General features: G+C 52.8%; 1 protein-coding gene across 6 annotated transcripts in view; it reads right to left on the bottom strand.

The window, feature by feature from the left end:
• Window positions 1–7,050: 7,050 nt before the first annotated feature.
• Window positions 7,051–24,429, bottom strand: part of PDE4A (phosphodiesterase 4A) — a 66,143-nt gene continuing 48,764 nt past the window's right edge. For 5 of the 6 annotated variants that reach the window (XM_058425169.1, XM_032169647.2, XM_032169646.2 and 2 more), the window contains 9 exons: window positions 22,262–22,355; window positions 19,070–19,293; window positions 17,673–17,771; window positions 17,413–17,577; window positions 16,071–16,170; window positions 15,588–15,742; window positions 15,269–15,391; window positions 13,313–13,495; window positions 7,051–9,780 (listed from right to left, as the gene is read on the bottom strand). In XM_058425169.1, coding sequence (XP_058281152.1) covers window positions 9,046–9,780; window positions 13,313–13,495; window positions 15,269–15,391; window positions 15,588–15,742; window positions 16,071–16,170; window positions 17,413–17,577; window positions 17,673–17,771; window positions 19,070–19,293; window positions 22,262–22,355 — 1,878 coding nt within the window. In that variant the 3' untranslated portion in view covers window positions 7,051–9,045. Of the gene's footprint in view, window positions 9,781–13,312; window positions 13,496–15,268; window positions 15,392–15,587; window positions 15,743–16,070; window positions 16,171–17,412; window positions 17,578–17,672; window positions 17,772–19,069; window positions 19,294–22,261; window positions 22,356–23,851; window positions 24,258–24,429 lie in introns of those variants that run through there. The other variant, XM_032169649.2, reaches the window with a different exon arrangement.

Genomic DNA, 24,429 nt, shown 5'->3' with positions numbered 1-24,429 from the left:
ATCCCAGCACTTTGGGAGGCCAAGGCAGGCGGATCACCTGGGGTCAGGAGTTCAAGACCAGCCCGGCCCACATGGTGAAACCCCATCTCTACTAAAAATAAAAAAATTAGCCGGGCGTGGTGGTGGGCGCCTATAGTCCCAGCTACTTGGGAGGCTGAGGCAGGAGAATCGCTTGAACCCGGGAGGCCAAGGTTGCAGTGAGCCAAGATCACACCATTGCACTCCAGCCTGGGCAACAAGAGTGAAACATTGTCTCAAAAAAGAAAAAAAAAAAGGTTTTTAGAAACATGTCTCAGGTCTAGGTGCCATGGTTCACACCTGTAATCCCAGCACTTTGGGGGCGAGGCAGGAGGATTGCTTGAGTCCAGGAGTTTGAGACCAGCCCGGGCAACATGGCGAGACTCCATCTCTACAAAAAAAAAAGAAAAAAAAAAAAAAAAAATTCAGCCCGGCATGGTGGCAGATGCTTCTAATACCAGCTACTTGAGGGGCTGAGTTGGGAGGATCACCTGAGCCTAAGGAGGTTGAGTCTGCAGTGAGCCACTACAGCCTGGAGCCTGGATAACAGAGTGAGATCTTGTCTCAAAAGAAAAAAAAAGAAAGAAAGAAAAAAGACATGTCTCACTATGTCACCCAGGCTGGTTTTGAATTCCTAGGCTTAAATGATCCTCCCACCTCAGCCTCCAAAAGTGCTGAGATTCCAGGCAAGCGCCACTGTGCCCAGCTGGTTATGTTTTTGATAAATATTGTCAGACCATTCCTGGAAAGCTGTATGTTCTAGCTTGCACGAACAGAAATGAGCTGTGAAAATGCTTTGCAAAAGAAAATAAAAAATAAATGTCTTATTTTGATTTGCATTGACTTCTTTTTTTGTTTTTTTTGAGATGGAGTTTCGCTCTTGTTGCCCAGGCTGGAGTGCAGTGGTGTGATCTCAGCTCACTGCAACCTCCACCTTCCAGGTTCAAGGGACTCTCCTGCCTCAGCCTCCAGAGTAGCTGGGATTACAGGTGCCCGCCACCACGTCCAAAGTGCTGGGATTACAGGCGTGAGCCACCACACCTGGCCCGCACTGACATGTTTTTATGCTGTTAAAGAGGGAGAAATACTACCTACATCTCAAGATTTCGTGCACCATGAAATAACACAAAAGTATGGGGACAGCTATCACCGTTGAACAGGCACTGGGTGAAGCGAGGTCCTTGTCTTATTTCCTCGAATTTTCTTCATATTGTGTGATCTCGTCCCAGCCCTCAGTTTCTTCAACTGCAAGATGGAACCAATGATAGTCCATATTTCAAGAACAGCTGGAGAGTCAATGAGATAATCTTCTTAAAAAGTTTAGCACAGGACAGAGCCCTCTAAAGGCTGGGAGAGGCGGAGCCATTTGCTCAAGACCAGTACCGGGAAGCCTGCAAGCCTTGATGTCAATTTCAGATAATGAACCGGCTCCACCCCTTCCCCAGGTTCCCCTGGCCTCCTTCAGATTACGTGGCCTCCCTGCTGTGCCCCACTGCCCTTGTTCACCTTTGCTGGAATTTCTTCCAGCAAACTCCCCACCCGGGAGAGCCAGCTGATGGTCACATGTCATTGCCATTTTTTTTTTTTTTTGAGACAGAGTTTCACTCTTGTTGCCCAGGCTTGAGTGCAATGGCACAATCTCCACTCACTGCAACCTATGTCTCCCGGGTTCAAGCGATTCTTCTGCCTCAGCCTCCTGAGTAGCTGGGACTACAGGTGCGCGCCACCATGCCCGGATAAGTTTTGGGGTTTTAGTAGAGACGGGGTTTCGCCATGTTGGCCAGGTGGTCTCGAACTCCTGATCTCAGGTGATCCACCTGCCTCAGCCTTCCAAAGTGCTGGGATTACAGGCATGGGCCACGGCGCCTGGCCATCACTGCCATTTTTGACCCATATTTTCAGTCTGTCCCAATACAGGAGGTGTTCTGAATATCACATCTGCCCTTTTTTAAAAAAAAATTTTTTATTTTCTTGAGACAAAGTCTCACACTGTCACCCAGGCTGGAGTACAGTGGCACGATCTCAGCTCATTGCAACCTCCACCTCCCGGGTTCAAGCGATTCTCCTGCCTCAGCCTCCCGAGTAGCTGGGATTACAGGTGCCTGCTGCCACGTCCAGCTAATTTTTGTATTTTCAGTAGAGACAGAGTTTCACCATATTGGTCAGGTTGGTCTCGATCTCCTGACCTCACGTGATCCACCCGCCTCGGCCTCCCACAGTGCTGGGATTACAGGTGTGAGCCACCACGCCTGGTCTTTTGTTGTTGTTGTTGTCTTTGAGATGGAGCCTCGCTCTTTTGCCCAGGCTGGAGTGCAGTGGCTTGATCTCAGGTTACTGCAACCTCCACCTCCTAGGTTCAAGCAATTCTCCTGCCTCAGCCTCCCGAGTAGCTGGTACATGCATGCACCACCACATTTGGCTAATCTTTTTGTATTTTTAGTTGAGATGTGGGTTTCACCATGTTGGTCGGGCTGGTCTCCAAATTCTGACCTCAAGCGATCTGCCTGCCTCAGCCTCCCAAAGTGTTGGGATTACAGGCATAAGCTACCACACCTGGCCCACCCTTTTACACTTGGGGAAACTGAGGCCTGGAAAGAGAAATCTCATCTAAGGTCACCCACAGTCCACTGCAGGCTAGAATTGGTGCTGTCACCTCCTGACCCCCAGCCCAAAGCCCTTTCCCTGACTCTGCCACCCTTTGAAAGTCCCTGGGAAAAATGTCTGTGTCTCCTTTTCGCTTCTTGCAAAGTTCAGATTCCCTGAAAACTTCTACCTAGTTTTCAAGCTCTGCTTCTCTCCTCCCACTTTTCTAGGTTCTATCCACTGTGAATCTTTACAGCTGTTGTCAAACAACTCTTTGTATAGCCTAAATATTTTCCATTAACTCTGGCTGAATTTTTAGAATTTAAGTCCAATACAGTAGCTTCTGGCCACTGTGGCCGGAAATTAAAACTGGCCACATTTCAAGGTCGCAATAGCCACACGTGACTAGTTGCTGACTTGTTGGATAGCACAGATATAGAATATTCCCATTACCACAGAAAGTTTTACTGAGGCTGGGAACAGTGGCTCACACCTGATTTTAGGGTCAAAGTGCTAGTAATCCTAGCACTTTGGGAGGCTGGGGCAGGAGGATTGCTTGAGCCCAAGACTTCGAGGAGATCAGCTTGGACATGTAACATGGTGAGACCCCATCTCTACACCCTTTTTTTTTTTTAAAGCAAGTGTTACTAGCTAAACCGTACTATAGAGCAACTCTTTAACTCTGTAACTGTCGTTATCCCATTTTATTTAAATAATTAATTCTTTTTTTTGAGATGGAGTTTCGCTCTTGTTGCCCAGGCTGGAGTGCAATGTTGCGATCTTGGCTCACTGCAACCCCTGCCTCCCGGGTTCAAGTGATTCTCCTGCCTCAGCCTCCCCAATAGCTGGGATTATAGATCCCCGCCAGCACGCCTGGCTAATTTTTGTATTTTTAGTAGAGACAAGGTTTCGCCAAGTTGGCCAGGCTGGTCTTTATCTCCTGACCTCAGGTGATCAGCCTGCCTCAGCCTCCCAAAGTGCTGGGATTACAGGTGTGAACCACCACACCTGGCCTCATTTTATTTATTTACTTTTTTTTTTTTTTTTTTGCGGCAGTCTCTCACTCTGTCACCCAGGCTAGAGTGCAGTGGCACAATCACAGTTCACTGCAGCCTCGACCTCCTGGGCTCAAGTGATCCTCTTGCCTCAGCCTCCGGAGTAGCTGGGACTACAGGTGCGCACCACTACACCCAGGTAATATATCCCCATTTAGTAAAAGAAACAAGTGAAGCTCAGAGAGATCACTACCAAGATCACCAATCAGAGTCCCTCTCGAGCCCAGGAGTTCAAGACCAGCCTGGTCAGCATAGGGAGATCCCCATCTCTACCAAAAAAAAAAAAAGCTGGGCTTGGTGGTGCACACCTGTCATCCAGCTACTCAGGAGGCTAAGGTGAGAGTATCACTTGGGCCCAGAGGGTCTAGGCTACAGTGAACCCTGATCATGCCACTGCACTCCAGCCTGGGTGACAGAGCCCATCCGTGTCTAAAAAAAAAAAAAAAGAAAAAAGAAAAAGAAAAGAAAAATAGAAAAACATCTCAGAGTCCCTGGACTAGAAACAAATGGCAGAGTAGGCAGGTGGACTTTTCCTTGGACCCAGGCAAGATGCTCTCATTTGTTTCAGAACATGCATGGTATAAAAATATATGTCTAGTGCCCCGTTGTGTCTACCTACTCGAGCACTGTGTGTATTCATATGCATCCTGGTTCATTAAGCCCCAGAGGCAGCCAGTATTCTTTTTTTTTTTTTCTTTTTTTGAGATGGAATCTCGATCTGTCACCCAGGCTGAAGTGCACTGGTATGATCTGGGCTCACTGCAACCTGCAGCTCCCGGGTTCAAGCAATTCTCCTGTCTCAGCTTCCCAAGTAGCTGGGACTACAGGCACGTGCCACCATGCTCAGCTAATTTTTATATTTTTAGTAGAGACGGGGTTTCACCATGTTGGTCAGGCTGGTCTCGAACTCCTGACCTCAGGTGATCCACCTGCCTCGGCCTCCCAAAGTGCTGGGATTACAGGAGTGAGCCACCGTGCCCAGCCGAGGCAGCCAGTATTCTAATCAAGGTCCAAATCACAAACATTTCCACTATCCATATCTTTATCTATATTCAGAAGTTTTGCTCATTAGTATAATGAATGTCAGAAATCTTCTATTGGTAAAACCAGGGGCTTGTTAATCAGCCTAACAGGGCTGGGTATGGTGGCTCACTCCTGTAATCCCAGCACTCTGGGAGGCTGAGGTGGGAGGATTGCTTGAGCCCAGGAGTTTGATACCAGCCTGGGCAACAAAGCAAGACCCTGTCTCTATAAAATAAAAAATAAATTAGCCGGGCATAGTGGCACCCGCCTGTGGTCCCGGCTACATGGGGGGCTGAGGCAGGAAGATCACTCGAGTCTAGGAGGTTGAGGCTGCAGTGAACTATGATCACGTCGCACCACTGCACTATAGACTGGGTGATAGAGTCTCATTGCCACCAAAAAAAAAAAAAAAAAAAGCCTAATAAATGTGGGAAAATTAGGCTCTGTGGGTGGAATTAACAGCATTCAAGTATGTGGCTAGGCCAGGTGTGGTGGCATCCACCTGTAATCCCAGCTACTAGGTAGGGTGAAGCAGGAGGATCTCTAGAACACAGAAGTTCAAGGCTGTAGGGAGCTGATTGTGCCACAGCACTTCAGCCTGGAAAACAGAGAGAGACCATGCCATTAATTTTTCTTTTTTTTTTGGTATGGAGTTTTGCTCTTGTTGTCCAGGTTGGAGTGCAGTGGCATGGGCATGGCTCACTGCAACCTCTACCTCCCAGGCTCAAGCAATCCTCCTGCCTCAGCCTTCCAAGTACCTGGGACCACAGGGATGGTCCACCACCACTGGCTAACTTTTAAATTTTTTTTTTTTTTAATGAGATGGAGTCTCGCTCTCTCACCCAGGCTGGAGTGCAGTGGCGCGATCTCGGCTCACCACAAACTCCGCCTCCCGGGTTCACGCCATTCTCCTGCCTCAGCCTCCCGAGTAGCTGGGACTACAGGCGCCCGCCACCACGCCCGGCTAATTTTTTTGTATTTTTAGTAGAGACGGGGTTTCACCGTGTTGGCCAGGATGGTCTTGATCTCCTGACCTCGTGATCTGCCCGTCTCGGCCTCCCAAAGTGCTGGGATTACAGGCGTGAACCACCACGCCTGGCCCAACTTTTAAATTTTTTTTTTTTGAGACAGAGTCTTGCTCTGTCACCCAGGCTGGAGTACAGTGGCACAATCTCGGCTCACTGCAACCTCTGCCTCCCAGGTTCAAGCAATTCTCCTGTATCAGCCTCCTGAGTAGCTGGGATTACAGGAATGCGCCATCATGCCCGGCTAATTTTTGTATTTTTAGTAGAGACGGGGTTTCACCATGTTGCTCAGGCTGGTCTCGAACCCCTGACCTCAGGTGATCCAGCCGCCTCAGCCTCCCAAAGTGCCGGGATTACAGGCATGAGCCACCGTGCCTGGCCAATTTTTAAAATTTTTAATAGAGACAGGGTCTCACTATGTTGCCCAGGCTTCTCCTGAACTCCTGGGCTCATCTCGGCCTCCCAAACACTGGGATTACAGGCATGAGCCTTTGCGCTGGGTAGTCTTTTGCCTTTTTTTTTTTTTTTTTGAGACAAAGTCTCGTTCTGTCACCCAGGCTGGAGTGCAGTGGCGTGATCTCAGCTCACTGCAACCTCCACCTCCTGGGTTCAAGCTATTCTCCTGCCTCAGCCTCCCAAGTAGCTGGGACTACAGGCGCGTGCCACCACGCCCGGCTAATTTTTGTATTTTTTAGTAGAGACGGGGTTTCACTATATTGGCCAGGTTGGTCTCAAACTCCTGACCTCATGATCTGCCCGCCTCGGCCTCCCAACATGCTGGGATTACAGGCATGAGCCACCGCGCCCAGCCACATCTTTTCCCTTTTAAATACTGCACGGGGCTGGGTGCAATGGCTCACACCTGTAATCCCAGCACTTTGGGAGGTTGAGACGGGTGGATCACCTGAGGTCAGGAGTTTCAGACCAGCCTGACCAACATGGTGAAACTCCATCTCTACAAAAAATACGAAGAATTAGCCAGACGTGGTGGCGGGCGCCTGTAATCCTAGCTACTTGGGAGGCTGAGGCAGGAGAATCGCTTGAACCCGGGAGGCAGAGGTTGCAGTGAGCCGAGATGGCGCCATTGCACTCCATCCTGGGCAACAAGAGGGAAGCTCCATCTCAAAAACAAAACAAAACAAAACAAAACAAACCCTGCATGGCTTGAATTTCCATTTTATAACCCGATTCAGGCTGGGGAATGTCTCTGTCCAAGCTCTACTTCACAATTCCGTCTGCTGGGGAACAAGTAGGGACAGAAACTCCCTCCCCAACCCAAGCAGACAGTGCAGCGGGGAGACACCTCAACAAACAACGTGGGGAATGAAGCCACATCAGCCAGGAAAATCGGTGAAAGCCTCGGTTTAATTGGAGACAAGATCAAAGGATTATTGATCAACAGACCAAATGACTGATCGTCAAAGTGGACAATACACAAGCAGCTTACAGAGGTCCTGTGCCCACCCTGGGGAGAGGAGCCCTGCTTGGGGGTGGGGTCTGTCTCTCCAGTAACCCCCTGGCTCCTGGAGAAAGGGGAGGGGACAGGCTCTGCCCAGCCCCAACCCCTAGGATGACACGACTTCCCATAAAACAACAGCGGTGAGTCCACCCTTTTCCCAGGACTATGGTACAGTTTGTATAATACAGCAGGAACAGAGACTCTCCCAACGGGAGACCCCCTTCCCTACCTTCCCGACTGGGTCAGCCAGGGAAGGGCAAGTTTTTATTTTCCCTTTTTGCCTCCGTAGAATAATTTACAAACCAACCTTACAGTATGTACAAAAAAGAAAGAAAAGAAAAAAAGATAAAGAATGAACAAAAAGAAAGAAAAGGCCCACTCCGATCGCCGGCTGGGACAAAAACGACTTTCGCTACAAAATATGAACCCTATACAGACAGCATCAAGGGAGTGCGAGTCGGGGGTTACTTCCCCCTGGGGTGGACAGAGGGATGGAAGGCTAGGGAGGAACTGGGGGCTACAGTACCGTGTGCTCAGAATTGGGTAGGGGGCAGGTGATGAGGTTGGTCCAGCTGCAGAACCAGGCCGAGGGGCGAGGGGAGGAGGGAGAGAGGGGGTCTTTCCTTCCAAACAGTCCCCCATGGCTTGGAGAAAAATGGCCTTGCATCTGTCTGCCGTATTGCTCAGGGACTAGCTGGGGGAGAGGGAGAGGCTTGGCAAGGTACGGATGGAGGAGAAATTATTTTGGTGCCAGGGTGGAAGGAAGGGTTGCCCAGGAATGAGAATGAAGGTATACACCATTATTGCTTCCTTCTAGGGCAAAAGGTCGGGGGGCTGTGATCAGAGAGTGGAAGGTGGGGTCCGGGGAACCCTGGAAAGGGGGGTGAGGCCAGGATGGGGGTTCTGGGCGCCTGGCCCTGCCTCACCCAAGGTGCAGGCGGCCGCTGCAACCCCCTTGCCTGTGGCCGTGGGAATTATTAAGGCAGAAACAAGAGGAGAAGCAGCTAGAAGTGGGGTGGTGGGGGGGAGGTGTGAGTGGATCAGAGCCACCACCTCCCAAAACAGAGAAAATTCAAAGTGAACCCAAAATGGAAGAGAAAGGGGATGGAGAGTGGAGGAGGTCTAGGGCCCTCCTCAAATCCCAGGCCTGAGGCTAGCGGTGTGAACGCCCCCTTCCACACCACCCCCGTATCCTAAAGTGAACAACTCCCCCAGCTCCCTGCCTTTCTAGTCAGTATGGCCAGGAGTATCACTGGGATTGTGCAAAATCAAGCGGAAGACTTTTTTAGGGGGGAGAGGAGGCAGCAAACCAGACAGGCGCTGGAGCTGGGACCTCCCACAGTGACTGCTCCCCACCCTGGCCCCAGCCCTGCCTAGAATGGCTATTCCTGACCACGTTCTAGAAATCCTCCAAAATTCAGAAGCCCAGAAGGAGGCCCCACACCTGCTTGGGCCCAGGTAGAGACTCCCAGGCGGCTGGAAGACTGAGCCTGGAACTTGGGGGGCGGTGGGGTAAGGTGAGGGGAGGGGTTTGGAGGTGGAAAGGGGGAACCAGGAACAGGAGCATCTACAGTTGCTGTGTTTCTTTCTTTTTTTTTTCTTTTTTTTTTCTTTTTCTAAAAATGTTACAATTAAAATTCAAAAAAATAAAATCCCTTCCGGGACCTCAGCCCCTCATTCCCCAGCCCCCACCTCCAAAAAAAGGCCCCGTGGGTGGGGGCAGGGGGAAAGGGGAAAAAAAGAAAAGAGAAAAAAAAAAAACCACTTTTCGTTTTCTTTTTTCTCAGGAGGGCCAAGAGTCTTTGAGGCAGCGGAGGAGGTGGTTGGGGGAGAAGGGGAGTGAGGGGAGGAGTGGAGGGGAACAGGGACAGAGGTCTGGGGATCAGGTAGGGTCTCCACCTGACCCCCCCCCAGCAGGAGCTGTGAGTGTGGATGTGTCCTCCCCAAATGTCCCTGCGCAGGCACTGCAAGCCCTCTTGGCAGCCTGGTGCTCTCGTTGGGCCTCCACCTCGGCCGCCGTGGAGGGGAGGCCCGGGAGGCCCGGGGCATGCTCTGAAACAGACAGGGTCCTCCAGGGAGGGAGAAGGGGGCTTTGAAGAGCCAGGGCAGAGGGGCTGCTGTGGCTTACAGCAGCCACGGACTCCTCCCGGGACGAGAACTCATCCTGAGCCACAGGTGCACTGCCCGTGGACTGTGCCTGCTGTGTCAAATACACTTCCTCCAGCTCGGCCTCCAGGGATGCTTCCTGTGCCATAACTTCCAATGACTCCTGGGCCGGGGATGCCTCCCGGGCCATGGTTGCATCCAGAGCTTCCTTGGCTCCTGACAATCCCTGCGCTGTCAATGCCTCTTGGGCTGTGCACGGTATCTGGGCCATTGATATTTCTTCCTCTTCTTCCTCCTCCAGCGTCAGCTCAAACTGGAACTTGTCAGGCGGGGGTGGGTGGCCTGGCCCCCTTGACTCCTCCTCGGGTGGCGGAGACGGGCTCTGCCGGATGGCGCTGTAGTACCAGTCCCGGTTGTCCTCCAAAGTGTCCAAGATCTCCTGGGCATCTGGGTGGACAAGGTCCGCCCAGGTCTCCCACAATGGGTGCACAATGTAGTCAATAAAACCCACCTGGTGGAGGGGAAGAAAGTATAAACGGGCGGCCTGTGGGGTGGATGATACCACCACATTATAGGAGCTAATGAAATGAAAAACATGCTTATGGGCCGGGCATGGTGGCTCATGTCTATAATCCCAGCACTTTGGGAGGCTGAGGCAGTCGGATCATTTGAGGTCAGGAGTTCGAGACCAGGCCGGCCAGCATGGTGAAACCACAACTCTACCAAAAATACAAAAATTAGCTGGGCCTGGTGGTGCGTGCCTGTAGTTCCAGCTACTTGGGAGGCTGAGATAGGAGAATCGCTTGAACCTGGGAGGCGGAGGTTGCAGTGAGCTGAGATCGCGCCACTGCACTCCAGCCTGGGTGACAGAGCAAGACTCCATCTCAAAAACAAAAACAAAACAATGTATACATTGATGCAGTTTATACACACACACACACACACACACACGCACACACACAATTTTTTTTTTTTTTTTTGAGACGGAGTCTGGCTCTGTCGCCCAGGCTGGAGTGCAGTGGCTCGATCTCGGCTCACTGCAAGCTCTGCCTCCCAGGCTCAGGCCATTCTCCTGCCTCAGCCTCCCAATTAGCTGGGACTATAGGCGCCCGCCATCGTGCCCGGCTAATTTTTCTATTTTTAGTAGAGATGGGGTTTCACCGTGTTAGCCAGGATGGTCTAGATCTCCTGACCTTGTGATCAGCCCACCTTGGCCTCCCAAAGTCCTGGGATTACAGGCATGAGCCACTGCACCCAGCATTTTTTTTTTTTTTTGACACAGTGTCTCACTCTGTCACCCAGGCTGGAGTGCAGTGGTGTGATCATAGCTCACTGCAGTCTTGAACTCCCCGGCTCAAGCGATCCTCCCACCTCAGTCTCCCCAGTAGCTGGGACTAAAGGCGCACGTTACCACACTCAGTTAATTACTGTATTTTTTGTAGAAACCGGTTCTTGTCACATTGCCTTGGCTGGTCTCAAACTCCTGAGCTCAAGCGATCTGCATATTTTGGCCTCCTAAAGTGTTGGGATTAGAGGTGACAGCCACTGTACCCAACCCCGTATGTATTTCTCTGTTTTTCTTTTCTTTCTTTTTCTTTTTTTTGAAGACACAGTCTCACTCTGTCACCCAGGCTGCAGTGCAAGGGTGCGATCTCGGCTCACTGCAACCTCTGCCTCCTGGGTTCAAGCGATTCTCCTGCCTCAGCCTCCAAAGTAGCTGGGACTACAAACATATGTCACCATGCCTGGCTTGTTTTTGTAGAGATGGGGTTTCACCATGTTGACAAGGTTGGTCTCGAGCTCTTGACCTCAGGTGATCCACCCACCTCAGCCTCCCAAAGTGCTGGGATTACAGGCGTGAGCCACTGCACCTGGCCTATTTTTTAAAAAGCTAAATGCAATTCCAGCTACTCGGGAGGCTGAGGCAGGGAGAACTGCTTGAACCCGGGAGGCGGAAGCTGCAGTGAGCCAAGATTGTGCCACTGCACTCCAGCCTAGGCATCAGAGCGAGACTCCGTCTCGGAAAAAAACAAAAAAGGCTGGACGCGGTGGCTCACGCCTGTAATCCCAGCACTTTGGGAGGCCGAGGTGGGTGGATCACCTGATGTCTGGAGTTCAAGACCAGCCTGGCCAACATGGTGAAACCCTGTCTTTACTAAAAATACAAAAATTAGCGGGGCATGGTGGCGGGCACATGTAATCCCAGATACTCAGGAGGCTGAGGCAGGAGAATCACTCCAACCCGGGAGGCAGAGGTTGCAGTGAGCCAAGATCGCGCCATTGCACTCTAGCCTGGGGGACAAGAGCGAGACTTCATCTCAAAAAAAAAAAAAAGCTAAATCCACAAACTATTGCTATGAAGTTGCCTATGAACATAATAACTACATTATAAAGTGTATAACATTAGTTTTCCATGGGGTGTGTGTGTGTGAGTGATTTTGTACTCCTAGGGGACATTTGGCAATGTCTGGAGACATTTTTGGTCTTTACAAATGAGCAGGGGGAGGCCAGGCATGGTGGCTTATGCCTGTAATCCCAGCACTTTGGGAGGCCGAGGTGGGCGGATCACCTGAGGTCGGGAGTTCGAGACTAGCCTGACCAACATGGAGATACCCTGTCTCTATTAAAAATACAAAATCAGCCAGGCGTGGTGGTGCATGCCTGTAATTCCAGCTTCTCGGGAGGCTGAGGCAGGAGAATTGCTTGAACCCGGGAGGTGGAGGTTGCAGTGAGCTGAGATTGCGCCACTATACTCCAACCTGGGCAACAAGAGCGAAACTCTGTCTCAAAAAAAAAAAAAATGAGCAGGGGGATGCTTCTGGCATCTAGTGGGTAGAGACCAGGGATTCTGCTAAGAATCCTGTAATACCCAGGGTAGCTCCTAGCACAAAAAATGACCACCCAAATGTCAACAGTGCTGAGGCCTAGAAACCCAGGTCTGGACGGGCAGAGACATCAAACTCAGATGGTTGGGTTTCACCAGGGAGGATATAAAGTGGGGAGGGGCCAGGCAGGGTGGCTCACCCCTGTAATTCCAGCACTTTGGGAGGCTGAGGGAGGCAGATTGAGTGAGCCCAGGAGTTCGAGAACAACCTGGGCAACATGACAAAACCCCGTCTCCATGAAAAATACAAAATTAGCTGAGTGTGGTGGTGCATGCCTGTAGTCCCAGTTACTCTGGAGGCGGGGGTGGAGGATCATTTTAGCCCAGGAGGTGGAGGTTGCAGTGAGCCAAGATCACGCCCCTGCACTCCAGCCTGGGTGGCACAATGAGACCCTGTCTCAGAAAAAAAAGAAAAAGAAAAATGAAAACAAGGCCGGGTATGATGACTCACCCTATATCCCAGCACTTAGGGAGGCCAAGGTTTGAGCCCAGGAGTTCAAGACAAGACTGGCAACACAGCAAACCCCTATCTCAACAAAAAATTTTTAAAAATTAGCCAGGTGTGGCGGTGTGCGCCTGTATTCCCAGCTACTCTGGAGGCTGAGGCAGGAGGATCGCTTGAGCCCAGGAATTTAAGGCTGCAGTGAGCTATGATCACACTACTGCATGCCACCCTGGGCAACAGTGCAAGACCTGGTCTCAAAATAAATAAATAAAACATAAATAGAAGAAAAACAGGAGGCTGGGCGCGGCGGCTCACGCTTGTAATCCTGGCATTTTAGGAGGCCGAGGTGGGTGGATCACGAGGTCAAGAGTTCGAGACCAGCCTGGCCAACATGGTGAAACCCCATCTCTACTAAAAATACAAAAATTAGCCAGGCATAGTGGTGCATGCCTGTAATCCCAGCTACTCGGGAGGCTGAGGCAGGAGAATCACCTGAACCCGAGAGGCGGAGGTTGCAGTGAGCTGAGATCGTGCCATTTACTCCAGCCTGGGCAATAGAATGAGACTCCGTCTCAAAAACAAAACAAAACAAAAAACAGGACAACTTGGCATTGTGGAAAGGCAGAGGAGGAGCTCCTGGGCCTCAGAACTTCAGGCCAAGATGGGCTGGGGAGACCCACCCTGTCCCCGTCCATCAGTGCCCTGGGCCTGTACCTGAGACTTCTCCACGGAGGCAGTGTGCTTGTCACACATGGGGCTGATTTCCATGCCACGCTCGCGCTCACGGTCACCCTGCTGGAAGAACTCAGCCATGATGCGGTCTGTCCACTGGCGGTACAGCTCCAGTGGCTTGGTGGGGTTGCTGAGGTCTGCACAGTGCACCATGTTCCGGAGGACCTGCATGGGGTCGGGGCACAGGGGAGACTTCAGAGGCTATGCCTCTGTCCCAGTCTGAGACCTCAGGCTTTCTTTCTTTTTTAAGAAATGGGGGCTGGGCGCAGTGGCTCACGCCTGTAATCCCAGCACTTTGGGATGCCGAGGTGGGTGGATCATGATGAGGTCAGGAGTTCAAGACCAGCCTGGCCAACATGGTGAAACTTTCTCTACTAAAAATACAAAAAAATTAGCCAGGCATGGTGGCGCATGCCTGTAATCCCAGCTATAGTAGGGCTGAGGCAGGAAAATTGCTTGAACCCAGGAGGCGGAGGTTGCAGTGAGCCGAGATCAAGCCACTGCCCTCCAGCCTAGGCAACAGAGTGAGACTCCATCTCAGAAAAAAAAAAAAAAAGAAAAGAAAAAGAATGGGACTGGGCGCAGTGGCTCACGTCTGTAATCACAGCACTTTGGGAGGCCAAGGTGGGCAGATCACTTGAGGTCAGGAGTTTGAGATCAGCCTGGCCAAGATGGCGAAACCCCATGTCTACTAAAAATACAAAAATTAGCCAGGTCTGGTGGTAGGCATCTGTAATTCCAGCTACTCTAGAGGCTGAGGCAGGAGAATTGCTTGCGCCCAGGAGGCGGAGTTTGCAGGGAACCAAGATCCATGCCCTCTAGCCTGGGTGACAGAGAGACCCGATCTCAAAAAAAAAAACAAAACAAAACAAAAAAAAACAAAAACAGAAAAGAAGAAAGAGAAAGAAGAAGGAAAGGACAGGACAGGACAGTAAAGGAAAGGAAAGGAAAAGAGGATCTTGCAATGTTGCTCTGGCTGGTCTCAAACAGTCCTCCTGCCTCAGCCTCTGGAGTAGTTGAGATTATAGGCGTGAGCCACCACACCCAGCTTTCAGGCTTTCTTATCTCCCACCTGGGGAGGGAGGGAGTAGGGAGTAGGGAGAGGAGGCGGGGAGAAGAGAGAACAGAGGAGGTAACAGGGAGAGGTATGTGGGAGATGCAGAAAATATGGGAAGAGTCAGAAGGGGTGTGAGGGAAGAGAAGATGGTTAGGGAGAGGGACAGGGGACCTGGAAGGGGTTAATGAGAAGAAAGGAGGAATTGGGGGAAATGGGAGGAAATGGTGGGAGAGATGGGATTGGAAAGTGAAGATGGAGAAGGGGACAGACAGAAAGAAAGAGGTCAGGTGTGGTGGCTCACGCCAGCTATTCCAGCACTTTGGCAGGCCAAGACAGGAGGATAACTTCAGCTCAGGAGTTTGAGACCAGACTGGGTGACACAGTGAGACCCCAACTCTCCTTTAAACATACGAAGTAAATAAAAATAAATTTTAAAAAAGAGGGGTGGGTGCGGTGGCTCATGCCTGTAATCCCAGCACTTTGGGAGGCCAAGGCAGGGGGGGGATCACCTGAGGTCGGGAGTTCGAGACCAGCCTGACAGACATGGAGAAACCCTGTCTCTACTAAAAGTACAAAATTAGCTGGGCATGGTGGCGCATGCCTGTGATCCCAGCTACTCGGGAGGCTGAGACAGAAGAATCGCTTGAACCCGGGAGGCGGGAGGCGGAGGTTGCAGTGAGCCAAGATGGCGCCATTGCATTCCAGCCTGGGCAACAAGAGCAAGACTCCGTCTCAAAAACAAACAAACAAAAAAACAGAAAGACACAGGAAGATGGGCCACTTGGGAGAAAGAGGCTGAGGAAGGTGCAGTTAGCTACCCAGACCTAAAGGTGTGGCTGGGGGAGTGTCCCCCCTCCTTAAATGATGGGGCCTGGGGGCACCTGGATGCGGTCGGAGTAGTTATCCAGCAGGAGGACCCCTGAGCTGGTCACTTTCTTGGTCTCCACCATGGTCTTCAGGTCAGCCAGGAGGGTCATGTGCTTGGACATGTCCGTGGCCAGCACCTGCGGGCAAGCGGGGGTCACTGGGGCCGCTGACACCCGCCCCCCAGACTGACCCGAGCCTCTGAAGTTTTCACCAGGTAGAAGCCGCCCGCTCTGTCCAGGTTGAGGGTTCCTCTGGGACTCAGACCCACTCCTCCCCAAAGCCCTCGACTCCTAGGCTTCCTTTCCCGCTCCGTCCCGCCCCAGCCCCGCCCACCATGTCGATGACCATCTTGCGTAGGCTCTGCCGCTGGCGCTTGCTGAGGTTCTGGAAGATGTCGCAGTTGTCCTCCTGCAGCAGCTTGAAGCCCACGGCCAGGTGGTGATTCTCGAGCACCGACTCATCGTTGTACATGAGCGCCAGCTCCGAATCTGCAGCCCAACCCGGAGGTCAGGGGAGGGCCCACGTGTGCAGCCCCAACCGCAGGAGGGCCAGCTCCGCCCCCAACTAGCTAACCCCTCCCCAGCCCGGCCAGCCTCGCCTCCAGCCCAGTCAGCTCTACCCTAGCCCGGCCATCCCCTTTCCAGCCCAGCAAGCCCCGCCCCCAGCCCCGCCTCCTGCCCGGCCATCCCCTTTACAGCCCAGCCAGCCCCGCCCCCAGGCCAGCCAGCCCCGCCTTCAGCCTAGTCAGTTCCGCCCCCAGCCTGGCCAACACGGCCTCCAACTCAGCAAACCCCGCCCCTGGCGAGGGCCACTCACTGGTATTGATGAGGAACTGGTTGGAGACCCCAGGGTGATCCACATCGTGGATGGCAGCCGCAAAGAGGGCGGCAAGAATCTCCAGGTCCGTGAACACTGCCTGGGAGCACAGAGACGGACGTTAGAATAACAGAGTTGAAGCTATGCATGGTGGTGAGTGCCTGTTGTCTCAGCTACTTAGGAGGCTGAGATAGGAGGATCACTTGAGCCTAGGACTTCAAGGCCAGGAGTTTAAGGCCATCCTGGGCAACATAGCAAGGCCCTGTCTCAAATTTAATTTTTTTTTTTTTTTTTTGAGACAGAGTTCTGCTCTTGTTGCCCAGGTTGGAATGCAGTGGCACGATCTTGGCTCACTGCAACTTCCCCATCCCGGGTTCGAGCAACTCTCCTGGTTCAACCTCCCGAGTAGCTGGGATTACAGGCTCCCACCACCACGCCTGGCTGATTTTTTAAATATTTTTTGTAGAGACAAGGGTTTCGCCATGTTGGCCATTTCTGACCTCAGGTGATTCACCTGCCTCGGCCTCCCAAAGTACTGGGATTACAGGTGTAAGGCACCATGCCTGGCCCTCCCCAATTTTTATTTTGTTTTATTTTTTTTTGAGATGGAGTCTCACTTTGTTGCCCAGGCTGGAGTGCAGTGGCGCAATCTTGGCTCACTGCAACCTCCACCTACTGGGTTCCAGCGATTCTCCTGCCTCAGCCTCTGGAGTAGCTGGGATTACAGGCATGCCCCACCACGCCTGGCTAATTTTTATATTTTTAGTAGAGACAGGGTTTCACCATGTTGGTCAGGCTGGTCTTGAACTCCCGACCTCAGATGATCCACCCATCTTGGCCTCCCAAAGTGCTGGGATTACAGGCATGAGCCACCGCACCTGGCCTAAAACTTTTTTTTTTTTTTAAATAAATAAGAGTTTTGGCTGGGCACAGTGGCTCATGCCTCTACTCCCAGCACTTTGGGAGGCCAAGGTGGGTGGATCACGAGGTCGGGAGTTTGAGACCAGCCTGTCCAACTTGGCGAAACCCCATCTCTACTAAAAATATTATAAAAACTTAGCCAGGTGTGGTGGTGGGCGCCTGTAGTCCCGGCTACTCAGGAGGCTGAGGCAGGAGAATCGCTTGAACCCAGGAGGCGGAGGTTCAGTGAGCCGAGATCGTGCCACTGCACACTAGCCTGGGCGGCAGAGCAAGACTCCATCTCAAAAAAAAAAAAAAAAAAAGAGAGAAGTGGGGTCAAAGAGAGATGGAGGTCAGAGACACAGGGTCAGAGAGACACACAAGAGGCTGAAGAGGCAGTCACAAAGAGAGACGGGGACGGGGAGACAGGGCAGTCACTCACATCTAGCGCAGGCGTGGCCAGCAGTACGTGGGTGGACTGCAGCACGTCGGCTGCGTGCAGGCTGTTATGGTAGGCCACGTCAGCGTGGTAGTGATCCTCCAACGTCAGCATGTATGTCACCATCGTGTCCACAGGGATGCGGAATTTCTTCAGCAGGTCCCGCTCCTGAGAGCAGGCAGGGCAGGGTGGTGACCTCCGCCGGCCCCCAGCGCCCCGCTCTGAGCCCCTCACCCGGGCCCACTCCCGGCTGTCCCCATCACCTGGAATATCATGTACATGATGCAGGTGAGCGAGCGGCCTCCGGCGTAATCCGACACGCAAAAGATGTTCAGGCCCCACTTATTCAGGTTCTCCAGTTCCTGGTGGAGATGGAGGCCAGAGGTCAGTAGCCTGTAAGACTCAGGGCTCTGGAGAATATATCCTAGGAGTTTGAAGCCTTGGTCTGAAGGAAGCACCATTATTGCTCACCCAGTGGGTGACAGGTTCAACAGCACAGAATGTACTGCCCTGGTCCTACTGGGCTGCAAAATAACGAAAGCAATCACAGCCACTGTCTTTTGAGCACTTATGATCTGCCAAGTATTGCTCTAAGCACTTGATCTCATTTGGCAGGTGAAGGCACCAAGGCTCAGAGAAGCGATGTGACTTCTCCAAGATCATGCAGCTCATAAGTGGCAAAGCTAGGATGGGAACCCAGCACAACTGGCCCCCAGCACATCTCAGCCTCTTAGCTAAGCTGTTTACGAGCCCCAGGGGAGAAAGGAAGAAGGGCTTATTTTCCATGTCTCTCCAGAATCCAGAAAAGGGCCAGCACGTAGTAGCTGCTTAATAAACACCAGTTGGCTGGCTGCAGTGGCTCACGCCTGCAATCCCAGCACTTTGTGAGGCTAAGGCGGGTGGATTACTTGAGGCCAGGAGTTCGAGACCAGCCTGGTCAACATGGTGAAACCCCATTTCTACTAAAAATACAAAAATTAGCCAGGTGTGGTGGCACACGCCTTTAGTCCCAGCTACTCAGGAGGGTGAGGCAGGAGAATCGCTTGAACCCAGGAGGTGGAGGTTGCTGTGAGCCGAGATCACACTACTGCACTCCAGCCTGGGCGACAGAGCGAGTCTCCATCTCAAAATAAATAAATAACTAAAAATAAATAACTGAATGCCAGGTGACTGAATGGAAGATTCACTGGAGGAGGTGGCTCAAAGAGGGTTACAATAAGCCTCAGCTGAGTGAGTCACCAAAGATGGATCACTTCCACTGCCGCTGTCCCTTGGAAGAGCTAGGAGTGAAACCCCCGTCTGGACTGTTGGGGACACTATGGGGGCACAGTCTGGATCAGCGTCACTGGTGTGTACACCAATCCCCCTGCAGCTGGGAGTGTTGCCTGCTAAGGCTCAGAGCTGCCCGCTTTTCCAGAAGATTAGTCCCAACAGGAGCTACAGGGAAGAGGTGACACGTCCACCCCTGGGGATGGCCTCCAAGCAATGAATGATACAGAGGTACAACGAGCCAGCATGCTTGCCTCAAGATGGGCTCAAACCCTCATCTCAGGCTCTGCTTCTAGGAAACCTGGCCTAAGACATAACCCAATGCCCAGTCCTTCTCAGGGTCCCAGGAGACCACCCCCTCCAGCCCTGCCCCTACTGAGCCCCCACCCACTTGGGCCAGGAGCTCTTCTTGATCGGTCTTCACCCCAAATCGGGGAATGTTAGAGTTGTTCAGGCTGTTACTATGCATCAACTTTTTCACCCCTGTGATTTGGGACATGGGCTGTAAGTGTGGTACAGGGGGCGGGGGCGGCTGGGAGGGTCTTGGTCGCGGCGCTTGCTGTTTTTCTCGTTCCTTCATCGTGGGTGATGGGATCTCCACTTCATTCTGTTTGTCTGCAGAAGATGGGGAGTGGGAACAAATGTGAACACCCCCTCCACCCCTGGAGGCTCCCATATCCTTCAGCCCTCTACCACGTACGGGGAAGGCTCACCTGAAAGGGCAGAACCCTTCCAGCTGTGATGCTGCTGGCTACTCAGAGTCAGGAAACCAGAGGGGATGTGGGAAATCTTCCGGGAGGTGGTGGGCTGGAGTGGGGGCCCAGGGCTCTGGGATGGGCCCAGTCTGATCATCAGATTTGGATGGAGAGTGGTGTGGGAAGTCAGGAAGGGAGGTGGGGATGCCAGGGAGAGCCGCTGCCTACCCCAAACACCCAGGGAACCTTTTTGGGTGGGGAAGACCCTGGCATGGGGGCCAAGAATGCTGGTGTGGGGGGGTGGCATCACTGGGAAGAAAGAGGGAAGGGTGGTCTCTGGCTCCATGTCCCTGCCCCCCCCCCCCCCACCCACCTTGGCACCAGCCTGCCTGGGGAACAGCCCCAGGAGCCTTTTCCTGAGCTTTCAGCGGCTTCCAGAGCTCAGCCAAGGTCATCCATTGTGACCTGGAGCTAGCTAGTCAATGAAAAGGCCTAACACGGGTCATTTGCATGTTATGCTCCCATTGGGTGGATCCTCAGAACTCAGAGACACACCCTCACTGGTGGGAGCACAGGAAACTCCGAACACTTTTTCTCTTCAGACAGAGTCTCGCTCTGTCGCCCAGGCTGGAGTGCAGTGGCATGATCTCTGGCTCACTGCAGCCTCCACCTCCCGGGTTCAAGTGATTTTCCTACCTCAGCCTCCCGAGTAGCTGGGATTACAGGCACCCGCCACCATGCCCGGCTAATTTTTATATTTTTAGTAGAGATGGGGTTTCATCATGTTGGCCAGACTGGTCTTGAACTCCTGACCTCAAGTGATCCACCTGCCTCGGCCTCCCAAAGTGCTGGAATTACAACAGGCATAAGCCACCGTGCCCAGCCCCAACACTTTTCTTGAGCTTGTCTGGGCGGTTCCTGAATTTGGGGGCCTTTGGGGTGTGGTGATAAACTGCGAGGATTAAATTATCCTGAGTTTGGGGGGACATCTTTAGCTTGAGGGTTTTGAGGTACCCATGAACTTAAGGGTTCTAGTGAATCTGGGGTATTCTGGTGCATTTGGGGTTCCATTGAATTAGGAATCTTACAGGTGTTTGTTTTTTTGAGACAGGATCTCAGCTCTGTTGCTCAGGCTGGAGTGCAGTGGTGCAATCATGTCTCACTGCAGCCTCGAACTCCTGGGCTCAAGTGATCCTCCTGCCTCAGCCTCCCAAGTAGCTGGGACCACAGGCACATGCCACCATGCCCGACTAGCTTTTTATTTTGTTTATTTTTATTATTTTTATTTTTTTGAGATGGAGTCTCACTCTGTCACCCAGGCTGGAGTGTAGTGACGCGATCTCAGCTCACTGCAACCTCCATCTCCCAGGCTGAAGCAATTCTCCTGTCTCAGCCTCCTGAGTAGCTGAGATTACAGGCGTGCGCCAACATGCCCGACTAATTTTTGTATTTTTAGTAGAGACGGCGTTTCACCATGTTGGTCAGGCTGGTCTTGAACTCCTGATCTCATGATCTGCCCACCTCGGCCTTCCAAAGTGCTAGGATTACAGGTGTGAGCCACTGCACCCGGCCTAGTTTTTAATTTTTTTGTAGAGACAGGTTCTCACTATGTTGTCCAGGCTGGTCTTGAACTCCTGGGCTCAAGCGATCCTCTTGCCTCAGCCTCCCAAAGTCCTGGGATTATAGGCATGAGCTGCCTCTTCCTGCCTCTTACAGGTTCTTAAGCTTGATAATCTTCTAGAGATTAGGGTTCTAACATTTTGGGAGTCTACTGAATTGGGGGGGTCATACCAAATTTGGAGACCCTATTGAATTTGGGGGGTTTTTCAGTTTGGAGGTTTGCTAAAGTTTGGGGGCCTTTTGTGGACTCGGAAGCACAGAACTTCCCTTCAGTTTGAGAACTGTACTGAGTTTGGGCATCTCTCTTGAGTTTGGACGTGTCTACTGAGTTTGGAAGGGAGTCAATCCAAGTTTGGAAATTCTATTGAATTTGGGGTTATACTCAGTTCAGGAGGTTTTTCAGCTTGGAGGCTTTTTTTTGTTGATTTTTTGAGACAGAGTCTCACTCTGTTGCCCAGGCTGGAGTGCAGCAGTGGCATGATCTCGGCTCACTGCAACCTCTGCCTCCCGGGTTCAAGTGAGTGCCTAAAACAAAGAGGTGTTTGTTTGTTTGTTTGTTTTGAGACGGAGTCTCACTCTATTGCCCAGGCTGGAATGCAGTGGCATGATCTTGGCTCACTGCAACCTCTGCCTCCTGAGTTCAAGAGATTATCTTGCCTCAGCCTCCCAAGTAGCTGAGATTACAAGCACACACCACCATGCCCGGCTAATTTTTTTTTTTTTTTTGAGACAGAGTTTCACTATTGTTGCTTAGGCTGGAGTGCAATGGAGCCATCTTGGCTCACTGCAACCTCCACCCCCTGGGTTCAAGCGATTCTTCTGCCTGAGCCTCCTGAGTTGCTGGGATTACAGGCACCCACCACCATGCCTGGCTAATTATTTGTATTTTTAGTAGAGATGGGGTTTCACCATGTTGGCCAGGCTGGTCGAGAACTCCAGTCCTCAGGTGATCCACCCACCTCGGCCTCCTAAAGTGCTGGGAATACAGGTGTGAGCCACCGCGCCCGGCGCTTGGAGGCTTTTTAAAGTTTAAAAGGGTTTTAAGCTCACAGATGATTTCAAATGTTGGGTTCTATAGAAGCTGGGGGTCCCACAGAGTTTGGAGGCATCAGGAATGTGAGGGTTCTTGGATAGAGTGACTGTGACCTTTGGGGAGTTGAGAGTCAGAGTCCCTGGGAAAATGTGAGCAACAGGACCCAGGGTCAGGGGCAGCCCCCACTCTAGCCCAGGTGTCCCCCCTCCAATCCCACGTGTTTCCCCTCACTCACCCAGGAATGTTGTGGAAATGTACTCTGAGACCTGGTTTCCCGACCTGCTCATTTCTGACAGGTGTGTGAGCTCACGGTTCAACATCCTCTTGAACTAAGGTAAAGGAGTCAACAAGGAAGAAATGATGGGGGAAGCACAGTGGTGGGGAGGGTGTCAGTCCTTCCCAAGAACGCCTGAAGACCCCATGAGTCCCTCCTATTTTTCTGCTCAGCCAACAGAGCCCCTATAAGACTGCTGGGGGGGTGGGGTCAGCCTTTCCTCTCCTCCCAGCTCTGGATGGAGGTCCCCAGGTTTGGGGAGTCATGATCAGCATAACCCTCCCTGCCTGAGGAAAGAGGGGCTTCCCTCCTCATTTCCCCCAAGGAGGAGCTAGAGGGGCACCTGTGGAAGGGAGGGGTTCCTGCCTAACAGGGAGCCAATGGGGAAGCAGGAGAATCCCGTCGCCATGGCGATGGGAGTCTCCTTAGCAACTCCCCCTCCAACCAGCTGCTGAGCTAGGGAAAAGGGGGGCAAGCCAGAGGCCCCTTAACCCTTGCCTTCCTAGAGCTGCCCCTGACCCAAGTCTTCCCAGACATGGACCCCAATCCTGGGGGTCCTGGCTCCTGGCCTCCAGCTCAGTTTGGAAAAAGGGAACGTGGTAGCCAAGCTCAGGGGGACAAAAAGGTTTGGCCGGGGTAGGGGAGAATGGTGAGCTGAGGAAATCCCAGTTTGATCACCCAGGGGAGGGGGAGGGGGGTTCCCATCATAGCCCCCTCTCCCCCAACCCCAGAGAGGTGGACAGATGCACGGATGAACAGAGTATACCCAAAACTGGGCTTGGAAGCTCCTCCTGGTCCCCCCATACCACTCTGCACAGGCCTCTGCTGTGACATTGTACACAGAGGAGAAAGGGCATTGGCTCCCCACCCCCAAGCTCTGCCACAGCACCCCAAAAGCAGGAGCAGACTCTGTCCAGGGAAGCAGGAGGGACACTTGGCAGGAGGGGTGAGCCTGCATGGCCCACGCTTGGACAGGGCGCTCCCTCCTCCCAGTGCCACCCAGAGACCCTGGGTACAGAGACACACACATCCACACAAGATGGACCCACAAAATCTCACACAACCACACACACAATCACAGGCTCCCAGTCCTACACAGCGTCACACAGCCCAGACACACAGATCAAAGGGCATGCAAAATAAGGTGGTCACTGACATTTGGGGTCACATGTCCCCAAAATATCAGGCAGCTCTGGGCTCAGACACACAGCCCAACACACAACACCACGGTCAGAGCCAGATGATCTCAGACGGGCCACACAGTGACCCAGGCAAACAAGCCTATACTCAGGCAGACACACACCATCGCAGACACACACACACATCCAGGCACTGACACAGTCACACCCAGTGAGGGACCCGCAGTCCACCCCCAGGGAGAGTCACACACCCCCAGCTGCCCGCCATCCACGCCCAGCCCTGGGCCACACACAGAGACAGTCACAAGGCTTCATCTCCAGGCCATACACGTGCACAGCTGCACACACAAGCCCACACTGGGGGCCCAGCTTGCCAGGATGCCTGCCCACCCACTACCCTGCACTCTCCTACCTGGTCCCACCAGCCCACCAGCCACGGCTTGGAGCAGGTCTCGCAGAAGAAATCCACCAAGGGCATCTTGGAGACTTAGCCCGCCTGGGGCTGCTGCACACAGAGGCTGGGCTTGGGGAGTCCCGGGGTTAACAACCACTGGGGAGGGGGTGCCGGGCAGGTGGGTAGTGGAAGGGGGAGCCGCGGAGGGGCCTGGGCCGGCCCAGCAGGGCTGGGGGCTCCCTTCCCCTCCGCGCTCCCGGCAGCAGCCCTGGTTACATGGTCCGCCAGCCCTGGGCCCCAATGGGCCCCCCTGCGGCAGTGGGTGGAGGCGGTGGGGGGTCCGTGCCCATGGGAGGGGGACAGGGCAAGGGTCCCAGGAGGCGGCTGCGGAGCTCTGTGTGTGCACCCGTGTGTGTGTGCGTGTGTGCTCACTGCAGCACTGGCAGGCTGCATGGGATGTCAGGTGGTGCTGGGGGTGGGGGGGCATTAAAGGGGCATCAGAGCCCATGGGCCTCAGCCAGAACCTAGGTGGGCTGTCCCCATCAGGACCCGTCCCCTCCATGGACACACCCAGAGACAGAAACACACACCCACTT

The sequence above is a fragment of the Hylobates moloch genome, unplaced genomic scaffold (genome assembly GCF_009828535.3).
Source record: "Hylobates moloch isolate HMO894 unplaced genomic scaffold, HMol_V3 SCAFFOLD_12, whole genome shotgun sequence".
NCBI lineage: Eukaryota > Metazoa > Chordata > Mammalia > Primates > Hylobatidae > Hylobates > Hylobates moloch.
The sequence above is the reverse complement of the archived record's forward strand: the minus strand, read 5'-3'. Positions and strand labels throughout refer to the sequence as shown.